This window comes from Somniosus microcephalus, chromosome 7 (genome assembly GCF_052327205.1).
Source record: "Somniosus microcephalus isolate GS21.2 chromosome 7, FLI_Smic_1.0, whole genome shotgun sequence".
Classification (NCBI taxonomy): Eukaryota; Metazoa; Chordata; class Chondrichthyes; order Squaliformes; family Somniosidae; genus Somniosus; species Somniosus microcephalus.
The window spans coordinates 111,824,013-111,844,472 of NC_140993.1; the positions used below are offsets into that span (position 1 = coordinate 111,824,013).

Sequence of the window (20,460 nt, forward strand, 5' to 3'; positions counted from 1 at the left end):
TCAATCATTCTACTTTAAAAGCTTATCTTTATTTGACAATGCTCCTGCTGATTTTATATTACAGCCAATGTCCATTCTTCCTGATGTGAGACCACCTCTAGCAGGTGATTTTGGATATGTAACTGGCTGAAAGCCTGTCTTCCTGTAGTTACCCTGGGATGCAATTCAATTGCTTCAACCATAACTGGAGAACTTCAGTGACTCAAAGCAGCCACATCACTGCTTTTAAACATGTTTCTGTTTTTGGCAAAATAAACTAGTTTGTCAAGGTTTTGGTTAGCTCAGATTTGCTACAGAATGTCAAAATTGTTGGAACCACAGCTTGAATTCTGCAGGCACCCATACCACATGATGTCCACTTTTTGTTAGTTGGTTTGTTTAGGTTTGAAGATGAGGAATGATGAGATGTTTCAGCAGAAGAACACAGAATCTTTTAATATCCATTTATTTATAACTGGTGCAATTGTAAAGAAAGAACAGAAACACTAAGCTTAAATATAACTCTAAATAATACATATTGTAAAGAAACAACCTTAAATCTCCAAAAAGGTTGGGCTGTTTGAGGATGTACATTACACGAACAATTCAAATCTGTTGATTAGAAATACTGTTAACAAAACATAGAAACAGTACTGAAGGCCACTTGTATGAAAATCATGTTTACTTTTTAATTCGAAACAACAAACTGGAATTCAACCATTTGTAATTATCAAGTAAAATGTCTCCTGGGCAAGGCACAAATACCTGTCGGCTACTCTCAGTCTCAGTATATTGACCTTTAATAGTTTGAAACATTATTACAAAACACAGTTAAAGAGTAGAACAAAGTGTTAGTGTTACAAAAGGTATGGCAGGCCCTTTCATCCTTTGTTAATTTTCTTAAAGAGACAACATCCTTTTATGTTGTTGGACTACCAAAAAAGATGTAAAAGTGAAATGTTTCAAATATGTGATATCCCTGGCATGTTCATCATTCAAAGATGCTGCTATATCCACTCTCAAAATACTTTGTATAGAACCTCTTCTTGCCAAAATAAAACCCTGAAAGATTTTGAATTTGCCTCACTGAATTGCGTTAGTGCCACACAATGTTTAAGGATAATAGCTACAGGATATTTAATATCTTGCTAAATACTGTACAGTGATTCAACAGTCTCCCACCTATCTACATTCAGACTTGTAGATGGGTTACACTCTTAAAAGGGACTTCATGTTTCAAAGCACAATTACAATGTCCAATGAGCCCCCCACGCTGGCTGAAAACATTGGGAACGTGTATCCAATTCCTTCTAAGAGAAATGAAAGTCATCATTCTCAGAATGTAATGGCTTTCTCAGCATTTACAGTGCTTTGGAGATCTGTAGCATTCACTGTTACAAATGAACAATACCTACTATAACTATACAGCTATGAAGGGTTATCGCTCAGTGCAGACTGGAACTTTTTGTTGGGATTATAATTAAATGTAACTGGTGTTGTGTATGTAACCTGTTCCACCTTAAGAGAGCTTAAGCCTGTTCCACCTTAAGAGATGTACTACTTTCTCAGGCTGCTGTAGACGTAATACCGGGGGTGAACACACCGGTATATAAGCACTGTGCAGTAATCTTGTATTCAGTATAGTCCCTACCTCCAACCAGTAAAGACCTGTTTTATTGTTACTCATTAGTCTGTGTCTTAATTAACTAAATAATTCACAGACTTAACAACTGGCATAATTTACACTTGTTTTACTAATGTGGTGCAAACTGTTAAAATTTTCTGTAACAATTTGCAATGATGCTTGAATACATTCATCAGCATGAACTACCCTTTACTTATTTTGGTAGCTACCTTTACTTGGGCAAGTTTCCTGGAATCAGAGACCTGAATTTAAAAACAAAACTATTTCTTTTGCAGAAAAGAAGATGGGTGGGTGGAGCAGTGTGGAGACTCTCTTACTGATGACAAGGGACCATGAGACATGAAGTAAACATAGTCGCATAATACAATATTGTTGATTTAACCACTAATATTACTCTACTGGGCTACCTGTTTCATAAACCATCCAGTACAGTCCAATCCTCTTAATTTGAAGTCACTTAATTCAATCTACCTGATACCTCAATTATTTTAGCACTAAATTCCTAATTTCCTGTATTTTGTAAAATTGCTTGATTGGATAATTCAAATATTTTGGCACAAGAAACAACGTAGGGATATGCTGATAAATTGCCACCTTGCACTCATTATGTTTTTGTTATATCTCTAAATCTATTTTAAATAACATGGCTTTGAAGATCTTGGGATGTGTTTGTGAAAGCCATAGATTCACACAGATATCACCTCGCTGCTCTGCAGAACACAAGTATGTTACAAAATAAAAATAATTGTGGATATGCTATCTTTGTTGGAATTCCAGCAGTTATACTTTATGCTACTATTATACTTGTCAGTTAGTCCAAACAGTCCTGCAGGAGGCTTCCTGACATTACAGATCAATACACAGCACTCAAGATATGTCAAGGTAAGTGCACTTGAACAGGTGCAAAAGAAAAACGTAAACTATACACAGCTGGGAAGTGAATTGTGAAATGTGCACCATGTATGAGGTAGTACCATAATCCCCATCACTTGCTGGTGTATTTCCCTTACTCCACCATCCCCTTCATTTAGCTACTAAGCTATGCATTTGGGGATTTTTGCATTTCACAAAGAACATGATTTTGCTTGTTTTTTTCTCAATATACATGTGGGCAGGTTAGTCAATTTCATTTTGTATTTAAAATTCCATTTTTCAGAATGCATTTTTCAATGTTTCTATCTGCCAGCAAAATGGCAGTGTTAAAAAGTATAAAGGTAACTAGATAGATGATATGTGTAGCAAGAAATTATATGGCGTAACCCATCCAGCTAGAAAGGGACACTGTCTCTTTAAAAATTTACTTGCAGGTTGAAGCATTGTTAAAAAGAAATGTATCTAATAACTTTCTGCATAGATTCTAACCCACATATATTGTAGGGATTAAAATGGCTTCATTACTGTACAATAACATAGAAGAAATGCAGCTTTGTTGTTAATATTGTTCAAAACCATGCACCAACATGCAAATCTTTAAATTTTTTAAATCTATTTATGAAAAAAAAATGTTTTTAGAATATTGAAAATATTAACAGTTCTCTAGCACTACGTCCATGCATTACATGCTATTTTGTCAGTGAAACACATTGTAACAATAAGCTCTGGCTATTTTGCATGGAGCAAGAAATGTGAACTTTTTATAGTGACTGTACATGTATGGGCCAACCAGTGACCCTGCTAAATTGGTTTATTTGATGTAGGCCATATATTGTCAGGAAGTCCCTCCCCTGTAGATGATAGAGGCGCAGAACCACATGGTGTGTAAGGATCGGTATCCGTGTCTGTTTCACCCTCTGCTAAATAACGTTTTGATTTTGGCCAACTTCCTTCCCCATAAAGGCCAAAAGTCAAGTCATCCTTTGATTGGGAGATGCTGAATCCACTGGGGGAACGCTCCAGTTCCTCATGGTTGACTGAAAGGAGAGAGATGGGAGTATCACTGTCTCTTGTGCTTCTCCCACGTCTCAGTGTTAATTTGTCAGAAAAAGGACTTATCTCTCCTCCCTGATAGCTAGGGCATATGTTACCTTGTGTGTCTGTCAGTGAACTTATTGGCAGAACTGTTGGTCTTTCAGTATATGATGGAGCAGGGGGTGGAGGGAATCTTGATAAATCAGCAGCTAAAGATGAAAACTTTGTACTTCCTGGACTCTGTCTGAAGAAACCAAAAGGACCAACAGAAGAAACTTGGACTTGATAACAATTTTGAGGTGCCATGTAGGTGCAGGAATCAGAATAGTTTGAGATGACTCTTTTAATCTCAGAGTATTTGTCTTCTACCTTGTCCTCAATTGGACTTTGCTGAACTGATGTCCCTGCCCCTCTCATTGAATAGTACCCAGGTGATGCAGACTGCTGAGTATTCATATGTTGAATGTGCATATCCACAAGGAAGTCAATCTTTTTCTCCATTCCTTCTACCTAAGAAAGATCAGAGGAAATGTGATCAATTTAATAATTGCAGGCACCTTTACATAAAATAGATGATGGGTGTCAGCAATATGATGAATATTTTTGGCATTTCTTCCTAAGTTTTGCTTTTCATTAACTTTATTTTCTAATAGATGGAGGCTTGCTAAAACACCTTATCCAAGGCCATGTACAATATAAGAACATAAGAGTTAGGCACAGGAGTAGGCCACACAGCCCCGCAAGCCTGCTCCGCCATTCATAAAGATCATGGCTGATCATCAACCTCAACTCCACTTTCCTGCGCAATCTCCATATCCCTTGATTCCCCTGGAGGCCAAAAATCTATTTATCTCAGCTTTGAATATACTCAACGATTCAGCATCCACAGCCCTTTGGGCAGAGAATTCCAAAGATTCACAACCCTCTAAGTGAAGAAATTCCTCCTCATCTCAGTCTTAAATGGCCAACCCCTTATCCTGAGACTATGCCCCCTAGTTCTAGACTCTCCGGCCAGGGGAAACTACCTCTCAGCATCTACCCTGTCAATCCCCCTCAGAAACTTTTATGTTTCAATGAGATCACCTCTCATTCTTTGAAACTCCAAAGGGTATAGACAAAATTTACTCAACCTTTCCTCATAGACCAACCCTCTCATCCCAGGAATCAATCTAGTGAACCTTTGTTGCACCACCTGTAAGGCATGTATATCCTTCATTAGATAATGAGACCAAAACTGTGCACAGTACTCCAGGTGTGGTCTCACCAAAGCCCTGTACAATTGTGGCAAGACTTCCTCACTCTTGTAGCCCTATCCCTTAGCAATAAAGACCAAAATGTCATTTGCCTCCCTAATTGCTTGCTGTACCTGCATGCTAACTCTGTGTTTCCTGTATGAGGACACCTAAATCTCTCTGGACACCAACATTTAATAGTTTCTCATCATTTAAACAATATTCTGTTTTTCTATTCTTCCAACCAAAGTGAATAACCTCACATTTCCCCACATTATACTCCATCTGCCACCTTATTGCCCACTCACTTAACCTGTCTATATCCCTTTGCAGGCTCTTTGTATTCTCCTCACAGTTTACTTTCCCACCTAGCTTTGTATCATTAGCAAACTTGGATACATTGCACTCGGTCCCTTCATCTAAGTCATTTATATAGATTGTATATAGCTGAGGCCCAAGCACTGAGCCTTACGGCACCCCACTAGTTACAGTTTACCACCTGGAAAATGTCCCCTTTATCCCTACTCTCTGTTTTCTGTCCATTAACCAATCCTCTATCCAAACTAATATATTACCCCCAAACCCATGAACCCTTATCTTGCGTAGCATTCTTTTATGTGGCACTTTATCAAATGCCTTTTGGAAATCCAAATATACTACATCCAGTGGTTCCCCTTTATCTAGCCTGCTAGTTACATCCTCAAAAAAAACCAATAACTTTGTTAAACATGATTTCCCTTTCATAAAACCATGTTGACTCTGCCTAATCATATTATGTTTTTCTAAGTGCCCTGTTACCACTTCCTTAATAATGGATTCCAGCATTTTCCTGATGACTGATGTCAGGGGAACTGACCTATAGTTCCCTGCTTTCTCTCTCCTACCTTTCTTGAATAGCGGGGTTACATTTGCTATCTTCTAATCCGCTGGAACCATTCTAGAATCTAGGGAATTTTGGAAGATCACAACCAATGCATCCACTGTCTCTGCAGCCACCTCTTTTAGAAACCTAGGATGTAGGCCATCAGATCCAGGGGGTTTATCAGCTTTTAGTCCCATTAGTTTCTCAAGTACTTTTTCTTTACTGATATTAATTACTTTAAGTTCCTCCCTCGCATTAGCTCCTTGGTTCCCCACTACTTTTGGTATGCTATTTGTGTCAACAGATAGAAAATATTTGCTTAAAGTCTCTGCCATTTCCTTATTCCCCAGTATAATTTGTCCTGTCTCAGCCTCTAAGGGACCAGCGCTTACTTTTTCTCCTCTCTTCCTTTTTACATACTCGTAAAAGCTCTTGCAATCTTTTTTTATGTTTCTTGCTAGTTTACTCTCATATTCTATTTTCTCCCTTTTAATCAATTTTTTGGTTTGTAAAGCTTTCACAATCCTCCGGCTTACTACTATTCTTCGCAATATTATAAGCCTTTTAATCTAATACTATCTTTAAGAACATAAGAACATAAGAAATAGGAGCAGGAGTAGGCCAATCGGCCCCTCGAGCCTGCTCCGTCATTCAATAAGATCATGGCTGATCTGATCCTAACCGCCAATCCACTATCACAGAACCATCTCCTGAATCTAACAGAATTAGACACACGAAATAGGAGCAGGATCAGGCTACACGGCCCCTGGGCCCGCTCCGCTACCCACAGGGCCATGACCGATCCGAACCTAGACTCATGTCCAAATTCCTGCCCGCTCCCCGTAACCCTTAATTCCCTTTACTTCTAGGAAACTGGCTATTTCTGTTTTAAATTTATGTAATGATGTAGCTTCTACAGCTTTTTGGGGCAGCATATTCCATGGACCTACCACCCTCTGAATGAAGTAGTTCCTCCTCATCTCAGTTTTGAAACAGCAGTCCCTTATTCTAAGACTATGCCCCCTAGTTCTAGTTTCACCCATCATCGGGAACATCCTCCCCGCATCCACCCGATCCAACCCCTTCACAATCTTATATGTTTCAATAAGATCGCCTCTCATTCTTCTGAACTCCAATGAGTAGAGTCCCAATCTTCTCAACCTCTCCTCATATGTCCATCCCCTCATCCCCGGGATTAACCGAGTGAACCTTCTTTGTACTGACTCAGGAGCAAGTATGTCCTTTCTTAAGTATGGACACCAAAACTGTATGCAGTATTCCAGGTGCGGTCTCACCAATACCTTGTACAACTGAAGCAATACCTCCCTATTTTTATATTCTATCCCCCTAGCAATGAAAGCCAACATTCCATTGGCCTTCTTAATCACTTGCTGCACCTGCATACTAACTTTTTGAGTTTCATGCACCAGGACCCCCAGATCCCTTTGTACTTCAGTACTTTCCAGTTTCTTGCCATTAAGATAATAACTTGCTCTACGATTTTTCCTGCCAAAGTGCATAACCTCACACTTTCCAGTATTGTATTCCATCTGCCAAATCTCTGCCCACTTACTTAGCCTGTTTATGTCCCCTTGCAGGTTTTTTATGTCCTCCTCACTCACTACTTTCCCTCCCATCTTAATATCATCTGCAAACTTTGATATGTTACACTCGGTCCCCTCCTCCAAATCGTTAATATAGATTGTAAAGAGTTGTGGACCCAGCACTGACCCCTGCGGAACACCACTAGTTACTGATTGCCAGTCTGAGAATGAACCATTTATCCCAACTCTCTGCCTTCTGTTAGATAGCCAATCCTCTATCCATGCCAGAATATTACCCCCAATCCCGTGATTTTTTATCATAAGCAATAATCTTTTGTGTGGCACCTTGTCAAATGCCTTTTGGAAGTCTAAATACACTACGTCCACTGGTTCCCCTTTATCCACCCTATATGTTACTTCCTCAAAGAACTCCAGCAAATTTGTCAAACATGACTTCCCCTTCATAAAACCATGCTGACTTTGTCCTATTAAATTATGATTGTCCAAATGTCCTGTTACTGTCTCCTTAATAATGGACTCCAAAATTTTACCTACCACAGATGTTAGGCTAACCGGTCTTTAGTTTCCAGCCTTCTGTCTACTGCCCTTTTTAAATAAGGGTGTTACATTAGCAGTTTTCCAGTCTGCCGGGACCTTTGCCGAGTCCAGGGAGTTTTGGAAAATTATTACCAATGCATCCACAATCCCTACCGCCACTTCCCTCAAGACCCTAGGATGTAAGCCATCAGGTCCAGGTGATTTATCCGCCTTGAGTCCCATTATTTTACCGAGTACCACTTCCTTAATGATTTTGATCGTGATTAGCTCCTCCCCCCCTATAGCCCCCTGTTTGTCCAGTGTTGGGATATTCTTAGTGTCTTCTACTGTAAAGACTGAATGAATATTTTATTTCAGTGTTTTTGCCAGCTCCATATTTCCCACCATTAATTTCCCAGTCTCATCCTCTAAGGGACCAACATTTACTTTAGCCACCCTTTTTCTTTTTATATAACTATAAAAACTCTTACTATCTGTTTTTATATTTTTTGCTAATTTACTTTCATAATCTATCTTCCCTTTCTTAATCAATCTTTTTGTTATTTTTTGCTGTCTTTTAAAGTTTTCCCAATCCTCTATCCTCCCACTAGATTTGGCTACCTTATATGCCCTTGTTTTTAGTTGAATACTATCCTTAATTTCTTTACTTAGCCACGGATGGCTGTCTTTTCTTTTACACCCTTTTCTTCTCAGTGGAATATATATTTTTTGGAAGTTGTAAAATAACTCCTTAAATGTACACCACTGATCATGTATCGTCTTACCCTTTAATCTATTTTCCCAATCCACTCTACTCAATTCCGCTCTCATACCTTCATAGTCTCCTTTATTCAAGCTTAGCACGCTTGTTTGAGATCCAACCTTCTCACCCTCTAATTGAATATGGAATTCAACCATGTTATGGTCACTCATTCCAAGGGGATCCTTTACTAGGACATTTTTAATTAATTCTGTCTCGTTACACAGGACCAGATCTAAGGTTGCTTGCCCCCTGGTCGGTTCAGTTACATACTGCTCAAGAAACCCATCCCTAATACACTTAACTGCTTTAGTTAGCCATGGATGGATCACTTTTCCTATGGAGTTCTTATTTCTCAATGGAATGTATATTCGTTGAGAATTTTGGAATATTTCTTTTGACGTTTGCTACTGCTTATCTACCATCATACTTTTTAATCTAATTTCCCAATCTACCTTCTGCCCCAGTGCGGCATCGGCAGCGGGTGGAGGCGGAGCTGAGCGGCAGAGCGACTACAAGAGGCCCCAGAGGCTCAGGTAGGCCCCAGTGCGGCATCGGCAGCGGGTGGAGGCGGAGCTGAGCGGCAGAGCGACTACAAGAGGCCCCAGAGGCTCAGGTAGGCCCCAGTGCGGCATCGGCAGCGGGTGGAGGCGGAGCTGAGCGGCAGAGCGACTACAAGAGGCCCCAGAGGCTCAGGTAGGCCCCAGTGCGGCATCGGCAGCGGGTGGAGGCGGAGCTGAGCAGCAGAGCGACTACAAGAGGCCCCAGAGGCTCAGGTAGGCCCCAGTGCGGCATCGGCAGCGGGTGGAGGCGGAGCTGAGCGGCAGAGCGACTACAAGAGGCCCCAGAGGCTCAGGTAGGCCCCAGTGCGGCATCGGCAGCGGGTGGAGGCGGAGTCGGGACCAGCGGGAGCAGCGAGGAGGAGCTCGGGAGAAAACCCGGCGACCAGCGAGGCCCGAGACCAGTCGGGAGCAGTGAGTCGGAGCCCGGTATAAAAACCGGAGAGAGGCGAGGCCCGAGACCACAGCTGGGGCAGTCGGGAGAGCAGGAGGCCAGTAACTGCTGGGGCAGTCGGGAGAGCAGGAGGCCAGTAACTGGTGAGTTTAAAAGCTCACCTTTCGCGGGCTTTTTCTTTCACAGCTGGTGCAGTCGGGAGAGCAGGAGGCCAGTAACTCTTATATAGGTGGAGCTGTTGCTAAACCTGAAACACTACAGTGTAGTGTCTCCCACCCTTCCACCTCCTCTAACCTTTTAGGGGTTAGGGGAAGTTGAAAAGGTAGGTTCAATTTATTTTATTTCAGGAGCCTAACCTAGGTGGAAAAGGTTCCAGGACAGGAGGCGGCAGTGAAAATACAACACCAGAAAACAGGTAGGTGACTGGTTGGTGAGTACTTTCACAAACTTATTCTAAGTAGAATTCAATAATTAAGCTAAATCGTAGTAAATAAAAGGGTATTGTAAGGGTTAAGTCATGGAAGGGCAGCTCGGACCCGTGTCATGCTTCTCCTGTGCCATGTGGGAAATCAGGGACACTGTCCCTGACAACTATGTGTGCAGGAAGTGTGTCCAGCTGCAGCTCCTAGCAGACCGCATGGCGGCGCTGGAGCTGCGAATGGACTCACTCTGGAGCATACGCGATGCTGAGGATGTTGTGGATAGCACATTCAGTGAGTTGGTCACACCGCAGGTAAAGGCTAGCTCAGACAGTAAATGGGTGACCAAAAGGCAGGGTAAAGGCAGGAAGGTAGTGCAGGAGTCACCTGCGGTCATCTCCCTCCAAAACAGGTTTACCGTTTTGGGTACTGTTGGGGGAGATGACTTATCAGGGGAAGGCACCAGCAGCCAGGTTCAGGGCACCATGACTGGCTCTGCTGCACAGAAGGGTGGGAAAAAGAGGGATAGGGCTATAGTGATAGGGGATTCAATTGTAAGGGGGATAGATAGGAGTTTCTGTGGCCGAGACCGAGACTCCAAGATGGTATGTTGCCTCCCTGGTGCAAGGGTCAAGGATGTCTCGGAGCGGGTGCAGAGCATTCTGAAGGGGGAGGGGGATCAGCCAGTTGTCGTGGTACATGTAGGTACCAACGATGTAGGTAAAAAGAGGGAGGAGGTCCTACAAGCTGAATTTAGGGAGTTAGGAGCTAAATTGAAAAGTAGGACCTCAAAGGTAGTAATCTCTGGATTGCTACCAGTGCCACGAGCTAATAAGTTTAGAGAGAGTAAGATAGATAAGCTAAATACGTGGCTTGAGCAGTGGTGCAAGGGAGAGGGATTTAAATTCTTGAGGCATTGGAACCAGTTCTTGGGGAGGAGTGACCTGTACCAAGGGGACGGTCTACACCTGAACTGTGAGGGAGCCGATGTCCTCGGGGTAATATTTTCTAGGGCGGTTCGGGAGGATTTAAACTAATTTGGCAGGGGGATGGGAACCTAGGTAGTGGAAAAGAGGGAAGTCATATGAAGTTAGAAATAGATGGTAGAAAGGTGAGAAGCAATAAGCAAAGGAGAGAAACACAAAGGGCCAAACTAATTCATAATGAGAGTGTGAAAAAAGCAAGCCTGAAGGCTTTGTATCTTAATGCTAGAAGCATTAGGAACAAGGTGGATGAATTAGTTGTGGAAATAGAGGTAAACAAGTATGATTTGATTGGGATTACAGAAACGTGGCTGCAGGGTGGGCAAGGCTGGGAACTTAACATCCAGGGATATACAATATTTAGGAAGGATCGGCAAAAAGGTAGGGGAGGTGGGGTAGCATTGCTGGTAAAGGAGGGGATTAATGCAATGGAAAGGAAGGATATTAACTCGGATGAAACGGAATCTGTATGGGTAGAAATGAGAAATAGCAAGGGGAGGAAAACGTTAGTGGGTGTGATATATAGGCCTCCAAATAGTAATATGGAGGTGAGGGAAGGCATAAAAAGGGAAATTAGAGAAGCGTGCGATAAGAGCACAGCTGTCATCATGGGTGACTTTAATTTACATATTGATTGGACTACCCAAATTAGTAAAAATTCTGAGGAGGAGGAATTCCTGGAATGTTTTCGGGACGGTTATCTGGACCAATATGTCGAGGAGCCGACTCGAGATCAGGCCATTTTAGACTGGGTATTGTGCAATGAGAAGGGACTTATCAGCAATCTTCTTGTACGAGGCCCCTTGGGTCAGAGCGATCATAATATGATCGAGCTCTCAGTCGAGATGGAGAGTGAGGAAATTGAATCAGAGACTAAGGTCCAGAACTTAAATAAAGGGAATTACGAGGGTATGAGACGGGAATTGGGTAAGATTGATTGGGTGGTGTTTCTGGGGGGATTGACAGTGGATAGACAATGGCAGGCATTCAAAGATAGAATGGAAGAATTCCAGAACATGTTTATACCGGTTTGGCATAAAAATAAACCTAAAAAGGTGACTCAACCGTGGATAACGAGGGAAATTAGGGACAGCATAAAATCAAAAAAAAGGGCATATCAACTGGCAAAAAAAAGCACCAGACCGGAAGATTGGGGGCAGTACAGGATACAGCAAAAGAGGACAAAGGGATTAATCAGGAAGGGGAAAATAGAATACGAAAGTAAACTTGCAGCAAACATAAAGACAGACTGCAAAAGCTTTTATCGGTATATCAGGAGGAAAAGACTGGTAAAATCCCAAGTCGGTCCCTTGCAGTCCGATTCGGGAGAATATATAATGGAGAATAAGGAAATGGCAGACCAATTAAACTCATACTTTGGTTCTGTATTCACAAAGGAGGACACAAATAACCTCCCAGGAATATCGACAAACATAGGGACTAATGAGAGGGAGGAGCTGACAGAAATTAGTATCTCTAGGGATATGGTGTTGGGTAAGTTGAGGGGACTGAAGGCCGACAAATCCCCGGGGCCTGATAAACTACATCCTAGGGTACTTAAGGAGGTGGCCCTGGAGATAGCAGATGCTCTAAGGATCATCTTCCGGAACTCCATTGACTCGGGAACAGTACCCGTGGATTGGAGGGTAGCTAATGTTACCCCAATATTTAAAAAGGGGGGTAGAGAGAAAGCAGGGAATTATAGACCAGTAAGCCTTACATCGGTTGTGGGCAAAATGCTAGAGTCCATTATTAAGGATAAAATAGCGGAGCACTTGACAAATGGGGAAAGGATCGGACAGAGTCAACATGGATTTACAAAGGGTAAATCGTGTTTGACTAATCTGCTGGAATTTTTTGAGGAAGTAACTGGTAAAATAGATGGGGGAGAGCCAGTGGATGTGGTGTACCTTGACTTCCAGAAAGCCTTCGATAAGGTTCCACACAAAAGATTATCATGCAAAATTAAGGCTCATGGGATTGGGGGCAAAGTATTAACGTGGATAGAGAACTGGCTGGCGGATAGAAAACAGAGAGTTGGAATAAACGGCTCGTTTTCGGAGTGGCAGGCAGTGACCAGCGGGGTGCCACAAGGATCTGTCCTGGGACCCCAGCTGTTCACAATATATATAAATGATCTGGATCAGGGAATTGGATGCAATATTTCCAAATTCGCTGACGACACTAAACTAGGAGGAGGGGTGGGCTCTGATGAGGATGTCAGGAGGCTACAGTGTGATTTGGACAGGTTGGGGGAATGGGCGGATACGTGGCAGATGCACTATAATGTGGATAAATGCGAGGTTATCCACTTTGGGGGTAAAAACAGGAGGGTGGATTATTATCTAAATGGCAATAGATTGGGAGATGGGGAAGTGCAGAGGGACCTGGGTGTTCTTGTGCACCAGTCACTGAAGGAGAGCATGCAGGTGCAACAGGCGATTAAGAAGGCAAATGGTATGTTGGCCTTCATATCAAGGGGGTTCGAGTATAGGAATAGGGATACCTTACTACAGCTGTACAAGGTGCTGGTGAGACCGCATCTGGAGTATTGTGTACAGTTTTGGTCGCCCCATCTGCGGAAGGATGTTCTTGCCATGGAAAGAGTGCAGCGGCGATTCACCAGGCTGATACCTGGAATGGCGGGAATGACCTACGAGGAGAGATTGAATAGTTTGGGCTTGTACTCACTGGAGTTTAGAAGATTGAGAGGGGATCTCATCGAAACATATAAAATTATGGCAGGCCTGGACAGGCTGAATTCAGAGAGAATGTTTCCAATGGCAGGGGAGCACAGAACCAGGGGCCACAGTCTAAAAATAGCGGGCAAATCATTTAAAACAGAGATGAGGAAGAATTTCTTCACTCAAAGAGTGGTGAGCCTGTGGAATTCCCTGCCACAGAGGGCTGTGAAGGCTAATTCAATAAATATTTTCAAGAGAGAATTGGATATATTTCTGAAGGCCAAGGGGATTAAGGGTTACGGAGAAAAGGCGGGGACGGGGTACTGAACTGGTAAGATCAGCTATGATCTCAGACGAAGATCAGCCATGATCTCATTGAATGGCGGAGCAGGCTCGAAGGGCCGAATGGCCTACTCCTGTTCCTATCTCTATGTTTCTATGTTTCTACCTTAGCCAGCTCAGCCCTCATACCTATGTAAGTGGCTTTATTTAAGTTTAAGACTCTAGTTTTGGAATTAAGTATTTCACTCCCAAACCCAATGTGAAATTCTATCATATTATGATCACTCTTCCCCAGAGGATCCTTTACTATGAGATTACTAATTAACACTGTCTCATTACACAATACAGGTTCTAAAATCACCTGTTCCCTGGTTGGCTCCACAAGGTATTGTTCTAGGAAACTGTCTCGAATAGATACCATGAACAATGAACTAGTCCTCCAGACCATCTTTGCCAATTATATTTGCCCAGTCTATATGAAGATTAAAGTCCCCCATGGTTATTGCATTACCTTTGTTACACACTCCTACTATTTCTTGATTAATACTCTGTCTAACGGTATAGCTACTGTTAGGGGGCCTATAAACTACTCCCACTCAGTGTTTTCTGCCCCTTGTTATTTCTTATCTCCATGCATACTGATTCTACTTCCTGATCTTCCGAGCTAAGGTCCTTTCTTACTACTGTCCTTATGTCATCCTTTATTATCAGGGCTACCCCTTCCTTTTCCATTCTGCCTGTCTTTTCAAAACATCAAGTACCCTGGATTATTTAGTTCCCAACCTTGGTCACCTTGCAATCAATCACGTCTCTGTAATGGCTATTAGATCAAAGTCATTTATCTCTATTTTTGCCACTAATTCATCTGTCTTGTTACGAATGCTTTGTGCATTCAGACCATTATTCCCTGCTTTGACCTTATTTGCTGATGCACTATTACCATTAAACTCTCTGGCCTAGAAATTCACTTTGGGCCCGCCAGCTGGCGTGCGCCCAAAAGTTAGCGCTGAGCGCAGAGCCAGTTGCGACCGTCAGATATTCACTTTTTGCGCCCCAAGTCGGAACCGGGCGCTATTCCAGGGTGTGCCCGCCCCCGCTTGGGGCGCTGAAACTGAATTTCAGCGCTCTAGGCGCCGCTGCGCCACCCGCTGCGGAGCGGCAGGCTGCGGTACTGCAGGCCTCCTCCTTCTCTTAAGGGGGAGGTGCCTGCAACGGGGAGATCGCCGCTGGATAGTTCCGGCAAATGAGCCCGGCACCACGGAGAAGTGCCGGGTTCGCGGAAAGCAGCCGGCAATGCCGCGGTGGGCGGGGGGGGGGGTGGAGGAGGCCGGGGAAGGAGGTGCGGGCAGGTGGCTGCCGAAAAAGCGTCCGGCCGCACCTCCACCTTAAAGCGCCCCACTAAGGCTGCAGTACGGCCCCGTTTTCTGGTCGCTGTTTGTGGCCGCTGCGGAAGAGGCGGCCGCAACTAAATATGGGGATCGGGCCGGTATCGGGGTGGAACCGGGGCACTGCGCACACCGATGACGTCATCGGTGCCGGCGCAGCGCTAACGGCTACCGCCGCCATTACCGCTGCGCTGAATATCAGCGCAAACTCCTGTATTGGTGCAGAAGCCCTCTTTAGGCGGTAACTGGCCGCAAAGCTGGCAGCGCCTTACTGAATTTCTAGGCCTCTGTCCCTTCCTGTCATACTCTGTTTATCTTTACCCAAATCACTACACTGCTTCATTGCCTTGACTATTTTCTTTAGATTTCTAAATTTCCCCTCACCTGACCCCTCCCCCGACTTTTTATTTATAGTCCTATCTACAGCCCGAGTTATTGGATTCGTCAGGACGCAGGTCCCAGCTCGGTTTAAGTGGAGCCCACTCTCAACAGAACAGCTCCCTCTTTCCCCAGTACTGGTGCCGGTGCCCCATGAATCAAAACTCCTTCCTCCCACACCACTCTTTGAGCCACGCATTTAACTCTCTGATCTGCTTGTCCCTATGCCAAGATGCACGTGGCTCAAGTAACAATCCAGAGATCATCACCTTTGAGGTTCTGCGCTTCAATTTGGACCCTAGCTCCTCAAACTCTCTCAGCAGAACCTCATTCCTAGTTCTACCTATGTTGTTGGTTCCTACGTGGACCATGACAACTGGATCCTCCCCCTCCCACTCCAAATTGTTCTCCAGCCGCGAGGAGATATCCTTAACCCTGGCACCAGACATGCAACACAATCTTCGGAACTCCTGGTCATGGCTGCAGAGAACAGTATCTGTCCCCCTGGCTGTACTATCCCCTACCACTACAACATTCCCTTTCACGCCCCCCACTTGAATGGCCATGGTCAGTTTGCTCATCAACCCGGTAGAATTTCCCCTCATCCACACAGGCAGCAAGAACCTCATACCTGTTGGATAAGGGGAAAGGCTGAGGCTCCTCCAGCACAGCACCTGTGGTCCGCTTACCTGCCTGAGTTGCAGATACATCCTCCTATCGCTGACCACTAACCTGACCTGTACCACTGCTTAATCTAAGGTGTGTGACTGCCTCCTGGATCCAAGTGTCCAGGTAACTCTCCCCCTCCCTGATGCCCCGCAATGTCTGCACCTCAGATTGCAGCTCAACAACTCTGAGCTGAAGTTCCTCAAGATGCAGACACTTACTACAGACATGGTCGTCCAGGATTACGATGCTCTCCACATGCTGCAGTTGTGGCACTCCACCTGCATTGCCATCCCTATATAACCTTGTTTTATTTATTTATTTAATTAGAGTTTATGAGCTAGAAATTCATTATAGCCCAGAAATGTAGAAAAGTTGGAGAATTAGCGCCAGGTGCTAATGCTTTAGACGACACACAAAATTCGTGCTCACTGCTCAAAGAAATGATTGGAGCACTAATTCAAGTCTTTAAGCCCAAGCTCATTGGCGTGGATCAATATCAGGTGCAGTCTAATTGCAAGTCATGATTGCCATGGGCTTTTTTCAGTTCTCAAAGGGGAGATTCATTGATGCTGCAGAATCTCACTTTCAGCATTGCTGGCTATGCAGCTGCCTCAACAAGCAGCATCAGGTCAAGGAGAAGGAGCTGCAGGACTGAAGCAGCTGCACTCATGGCAGGTCCACACCTCAGGGAGAGAGCCCGCAGATTCAGCGATCAAGCATTGGAGGCGTTGGTGTTCACTGTGGAGAGACGGAGGGCGGTGCTCTACCCGTCAACTGGCAGGAGGCCCTCGCCGCAAATCTTCCGCACCATGTGGAGGGAGGTAGCACAGCATGTCTCGGGCAGCACTGTGGTCCCCAGGGCCCACACACAGTGCAGGAAGAAATTTAATAACCTCACTCGGGTGGTCAGGGTGAGTGAATGCTTCAACAAATGCTACATACCATCAACTGAACCACAGTCTTCAGACACTGCCCAAAGCAACACACCCCCAGCACTCACCCACCAACAATCTCTACCTCCCAACACTCACACCCACATCTCACACCTTGCATATGAGAGTTATTCAACTATGACAGGCATATCACCCAAACACATTGCTCCACACTCACACACTTTCCTTTCTCTTGCAGGCCAAGATGGCTCACAACAGGAGGGAGCAGGAGTGCATAGGTGGGGGACAAGCTGACACCCAACCACTGTCTGCGCTGGAAAATAGAATGCTGCAGATTATTGGGCACCGGGTGATGGGTGCCGTGGCTACAATGGTATATTCATCACTACTCCTTCTTCTCACATCCCACTTCCCCTCACTCCACAAGCGTTTTGCACTTTCCAGCTAATCATGTTGTATCCCTTCCTGCCTCCCCCCCTCCCCTTACCTTAACCCGAATCTTGTACCTTTATGCTTTCAGATAATGAGCAAGCACCTGAGCAGCCTGTCCCTGAGGGCACCGTAGAGAGCGAGGCGGGAGAAGAGGAGGAGGAAGAATGCACTGCATGTCTCACCCGTAGGCACCAGCTCAGAAACTGGCACTACGCGTTCTTTAGAGGTGGGATCTGCACAGGGTGAGGCAACCGGGACCAGTGGGCTGCAGCAAGGCCGGGGGAAAGGGTAGCTCGGGGGCCAGCACCCCAGAGGGCGAGTTCTGCTGCACAGGACTCAGATGAGGTCCTCGATGGGGAGGCCTTTAGAAGAGTGATGGGCATGCATACGGAGATGATAGGTGCAATGGCAAGGATGCCCGAGTGCCTCTCGGCAATGGTAAGGAGCGTGGAGGAGTCCGCTGCCAACATTGTACAGAGCTCTGTGCACACCATGGAGCCCATCATTTCCAGTCTGCAAAGGATGGTGGACTCCCAGAGAGACCATAGTGACCCAGACCCGATGCTGTGTGTGATGGGCGATGTCGCAGCTTCCATTGCAGCACAGGCGGAAGCCACGCAACGTCTTAGAGCTGTAATGCAGTCTTTGCTTGGAGTCATCAATTTTCAGACTTCTCTCATGCAGTCTCAGCTTGATGCCATGCAAGCTCTGACAGCTGCCATCATAGCTGGGTCTACCACCATCGACCTGGGCTTTCACGGTTTCACAGCAGGCCAGCAATTTTTGCTCCAATCGATTGCTAGGGATGCTGAGGTGCAGCCCCAGTGGAGTGGCAGTGGGTCAGTGGAGCAGGAACCTGCTGTCCTCTCTCAGGATGACAGCATTCCTGCTCCCACTCCGCCATTGCGCTTGACGCTGCCTGTCATCTAGCCAGCCCAGACTGCTGCCGCCCATGCTGAGGTGGTGCAGACTGGAGCCTAACCTTCCAGCCCTAGGGCTGGCCGAGGACATCCTGCCAACTAAAGTCTCCTGCACAGACACTCAGCAGCCTTCCACCAACCCTGCTGCAGCCACTGGCGCAACACTTCATCGAAGCACTTGTGTATGAGAGGTACTAAGGGATTGCACAAGGGTGAATAGTTAATATTTTTGTTGTAAATAGGTGTTCACTGATTTTTGATAAATTTATTAATTCAGTTTGGATTCTTTTGTGGTGTCTCTCATTTCAGCTTTGCGCTGTGAAATGGCCTGCGACAGGGATGGAATGATGGGGATGTGGTGAGCAACGGGGATCTGGGGTTTAATTCACTGGAACCACAGTCTGATGAGGCAGTCACGGACCGCCCTTCTGGAAAGCCGATTGAGTGGCTGCCTCCTCCATCGCTCCTGTTCCTCCTCCTCCTCCTGAGGTGGTCCCGCAATCCCTGGTGGCCAGGGCTGGGCCCTCATGATGGCCAAGTTGTGGAGCATGCAGTAGACCACCACGAAATGGGACAACACTCAGCCAAGTACTGGAGGGCTCCTCCTTAGCGGTCAAGGCAGCGGGAGCATTGCTTCAGCAGGCCAATGGTCTGCTTGATGATGTTCCTGGTGGCAGCATAGCTCTCATAATGAGTGCTGTGCAGGAGTGTTGGGGTTGCGGAGGGAAGTCATGAGCCAGGTGGAGAGCGGATAGTCCTTGTCGCTGACCAGCCAGCCATGAGCTTGACGTAGTGGCTGGAAGAGTGCTGGCATATTGGTTTGGTGCAGGATGAAGGCACTGTGGCTGCTGCATTGAGGATTAGCTGTCTGTGGTCACATCAACTGCACATTAAGTGAATGGTAGACTTTGCGGTTACAGAAGATCTCAGGATTGTTATGCAGTGCCTGCAAAGCCACGTGGGTGCAGTCAATAGTGCCCTGCACCATCGGGAATCCAGCTTTCCTGGCAAAGCCACATGCATGCTTGCCCTGTTTCTCTCTGGTGATGGGGAAGGAAATGTAGTCCCTTCTCCTACTGCAGAGAGCCTCTGTGACCTCCCGGATGCAGTGATGGACGGCAAACTGCACGATGTTAGCTATGTCTCCTGTTGCAGACTGGAAGGTTTTGCTGGCAAAGAAATTGAGGGTGATGGTGAACTTGACTGCTACTGAGAGAGCCATGGTCACCCTGATCTGAGGCTGGAGGTCTGGTTGCAGGAGGTGGCAGAGTTCTGTGACCATCTCCTTGGTGAAGTGGAGCCTTCTAATATATTGCTCCTCGCTTAATTGGAGGTAGGAGAAGTGCTCTCAGAATACCCTCGGAGGGTAAGGCCTCCTGTTGAGAGCCCTGATGGCCCTCCTCCTACCTCTGGCCACATGTTCCAGTCTTTCTCTCTGCCTCCGCAGTAGATTCTGGAGGGCATGCGCCCATTAATGTAACAAAGTGGAGCAGTTTGATTTTTTAAAGAATTAATTTAGCTGCTTTTTATTTGCCACAACACTCCTGATACTAAATAATGTTGAAATTACAGAATGAGACTGTTGCACTATGTGAAACTGACAAGAAAGCACTGAAACTCCACTAACCTGCAGCTGCGACTCATTACTGATGATCCCTTTAAATAACATCTCTGGAGGTAGCTTCTTGTTGCTTCACGCCAGCTCTACCTGTCGCTGTTTCATCCAAGCGCTAAGGTAGGTGGCGACAATCAATTTTGCAGATCGGGCAGTCAGTGAGCATTGTACGCTCCCTGACGTCACGATCCACCTGCCGTTGAGGCGTTGGATTTGCCTCGCCCCGGCGATAGTGCTCTAGTGCCCGTTATCGCCATCTGCTGGTGCTAACGGGAGGTGCTAAGGTATCGAATTTTCGCCCCTATGTATTTAATTAACTTCGCTTATATTTTAATTTTTTTAACTAATAACTTGATCTAATTTAAGTTATAGGTAAATT

At 45.3% G+C, this 20,460-nt stretch overlaps 1 protein-coding gene across 1 annotated transcript in view; it reads right to left on the reverse strand.

Moving 5' to 3' along the window:
- Positions 1-419: 419 nt before the first annotated feature.
- Positions 420-20,460, reverse strand: part of kcnq3 (potassium voltage-gated channel, KQT-like subfamily, member 3) — a 201,011-nt gene continuing 180,970 nt past the window's right edge. Inside the window, exon 14 of the mRNA XM_085992847.1 lies at positions 420-4,042. Within this exon, the coding sequence (XP_085848973.1) occupies positions 3,299-4,042 (744 nt within the window). The 3' untranslated portion in view covers positions 420-3,298. The remainder of the gene's footprint in view (positions 4,043-20,460) is intronic.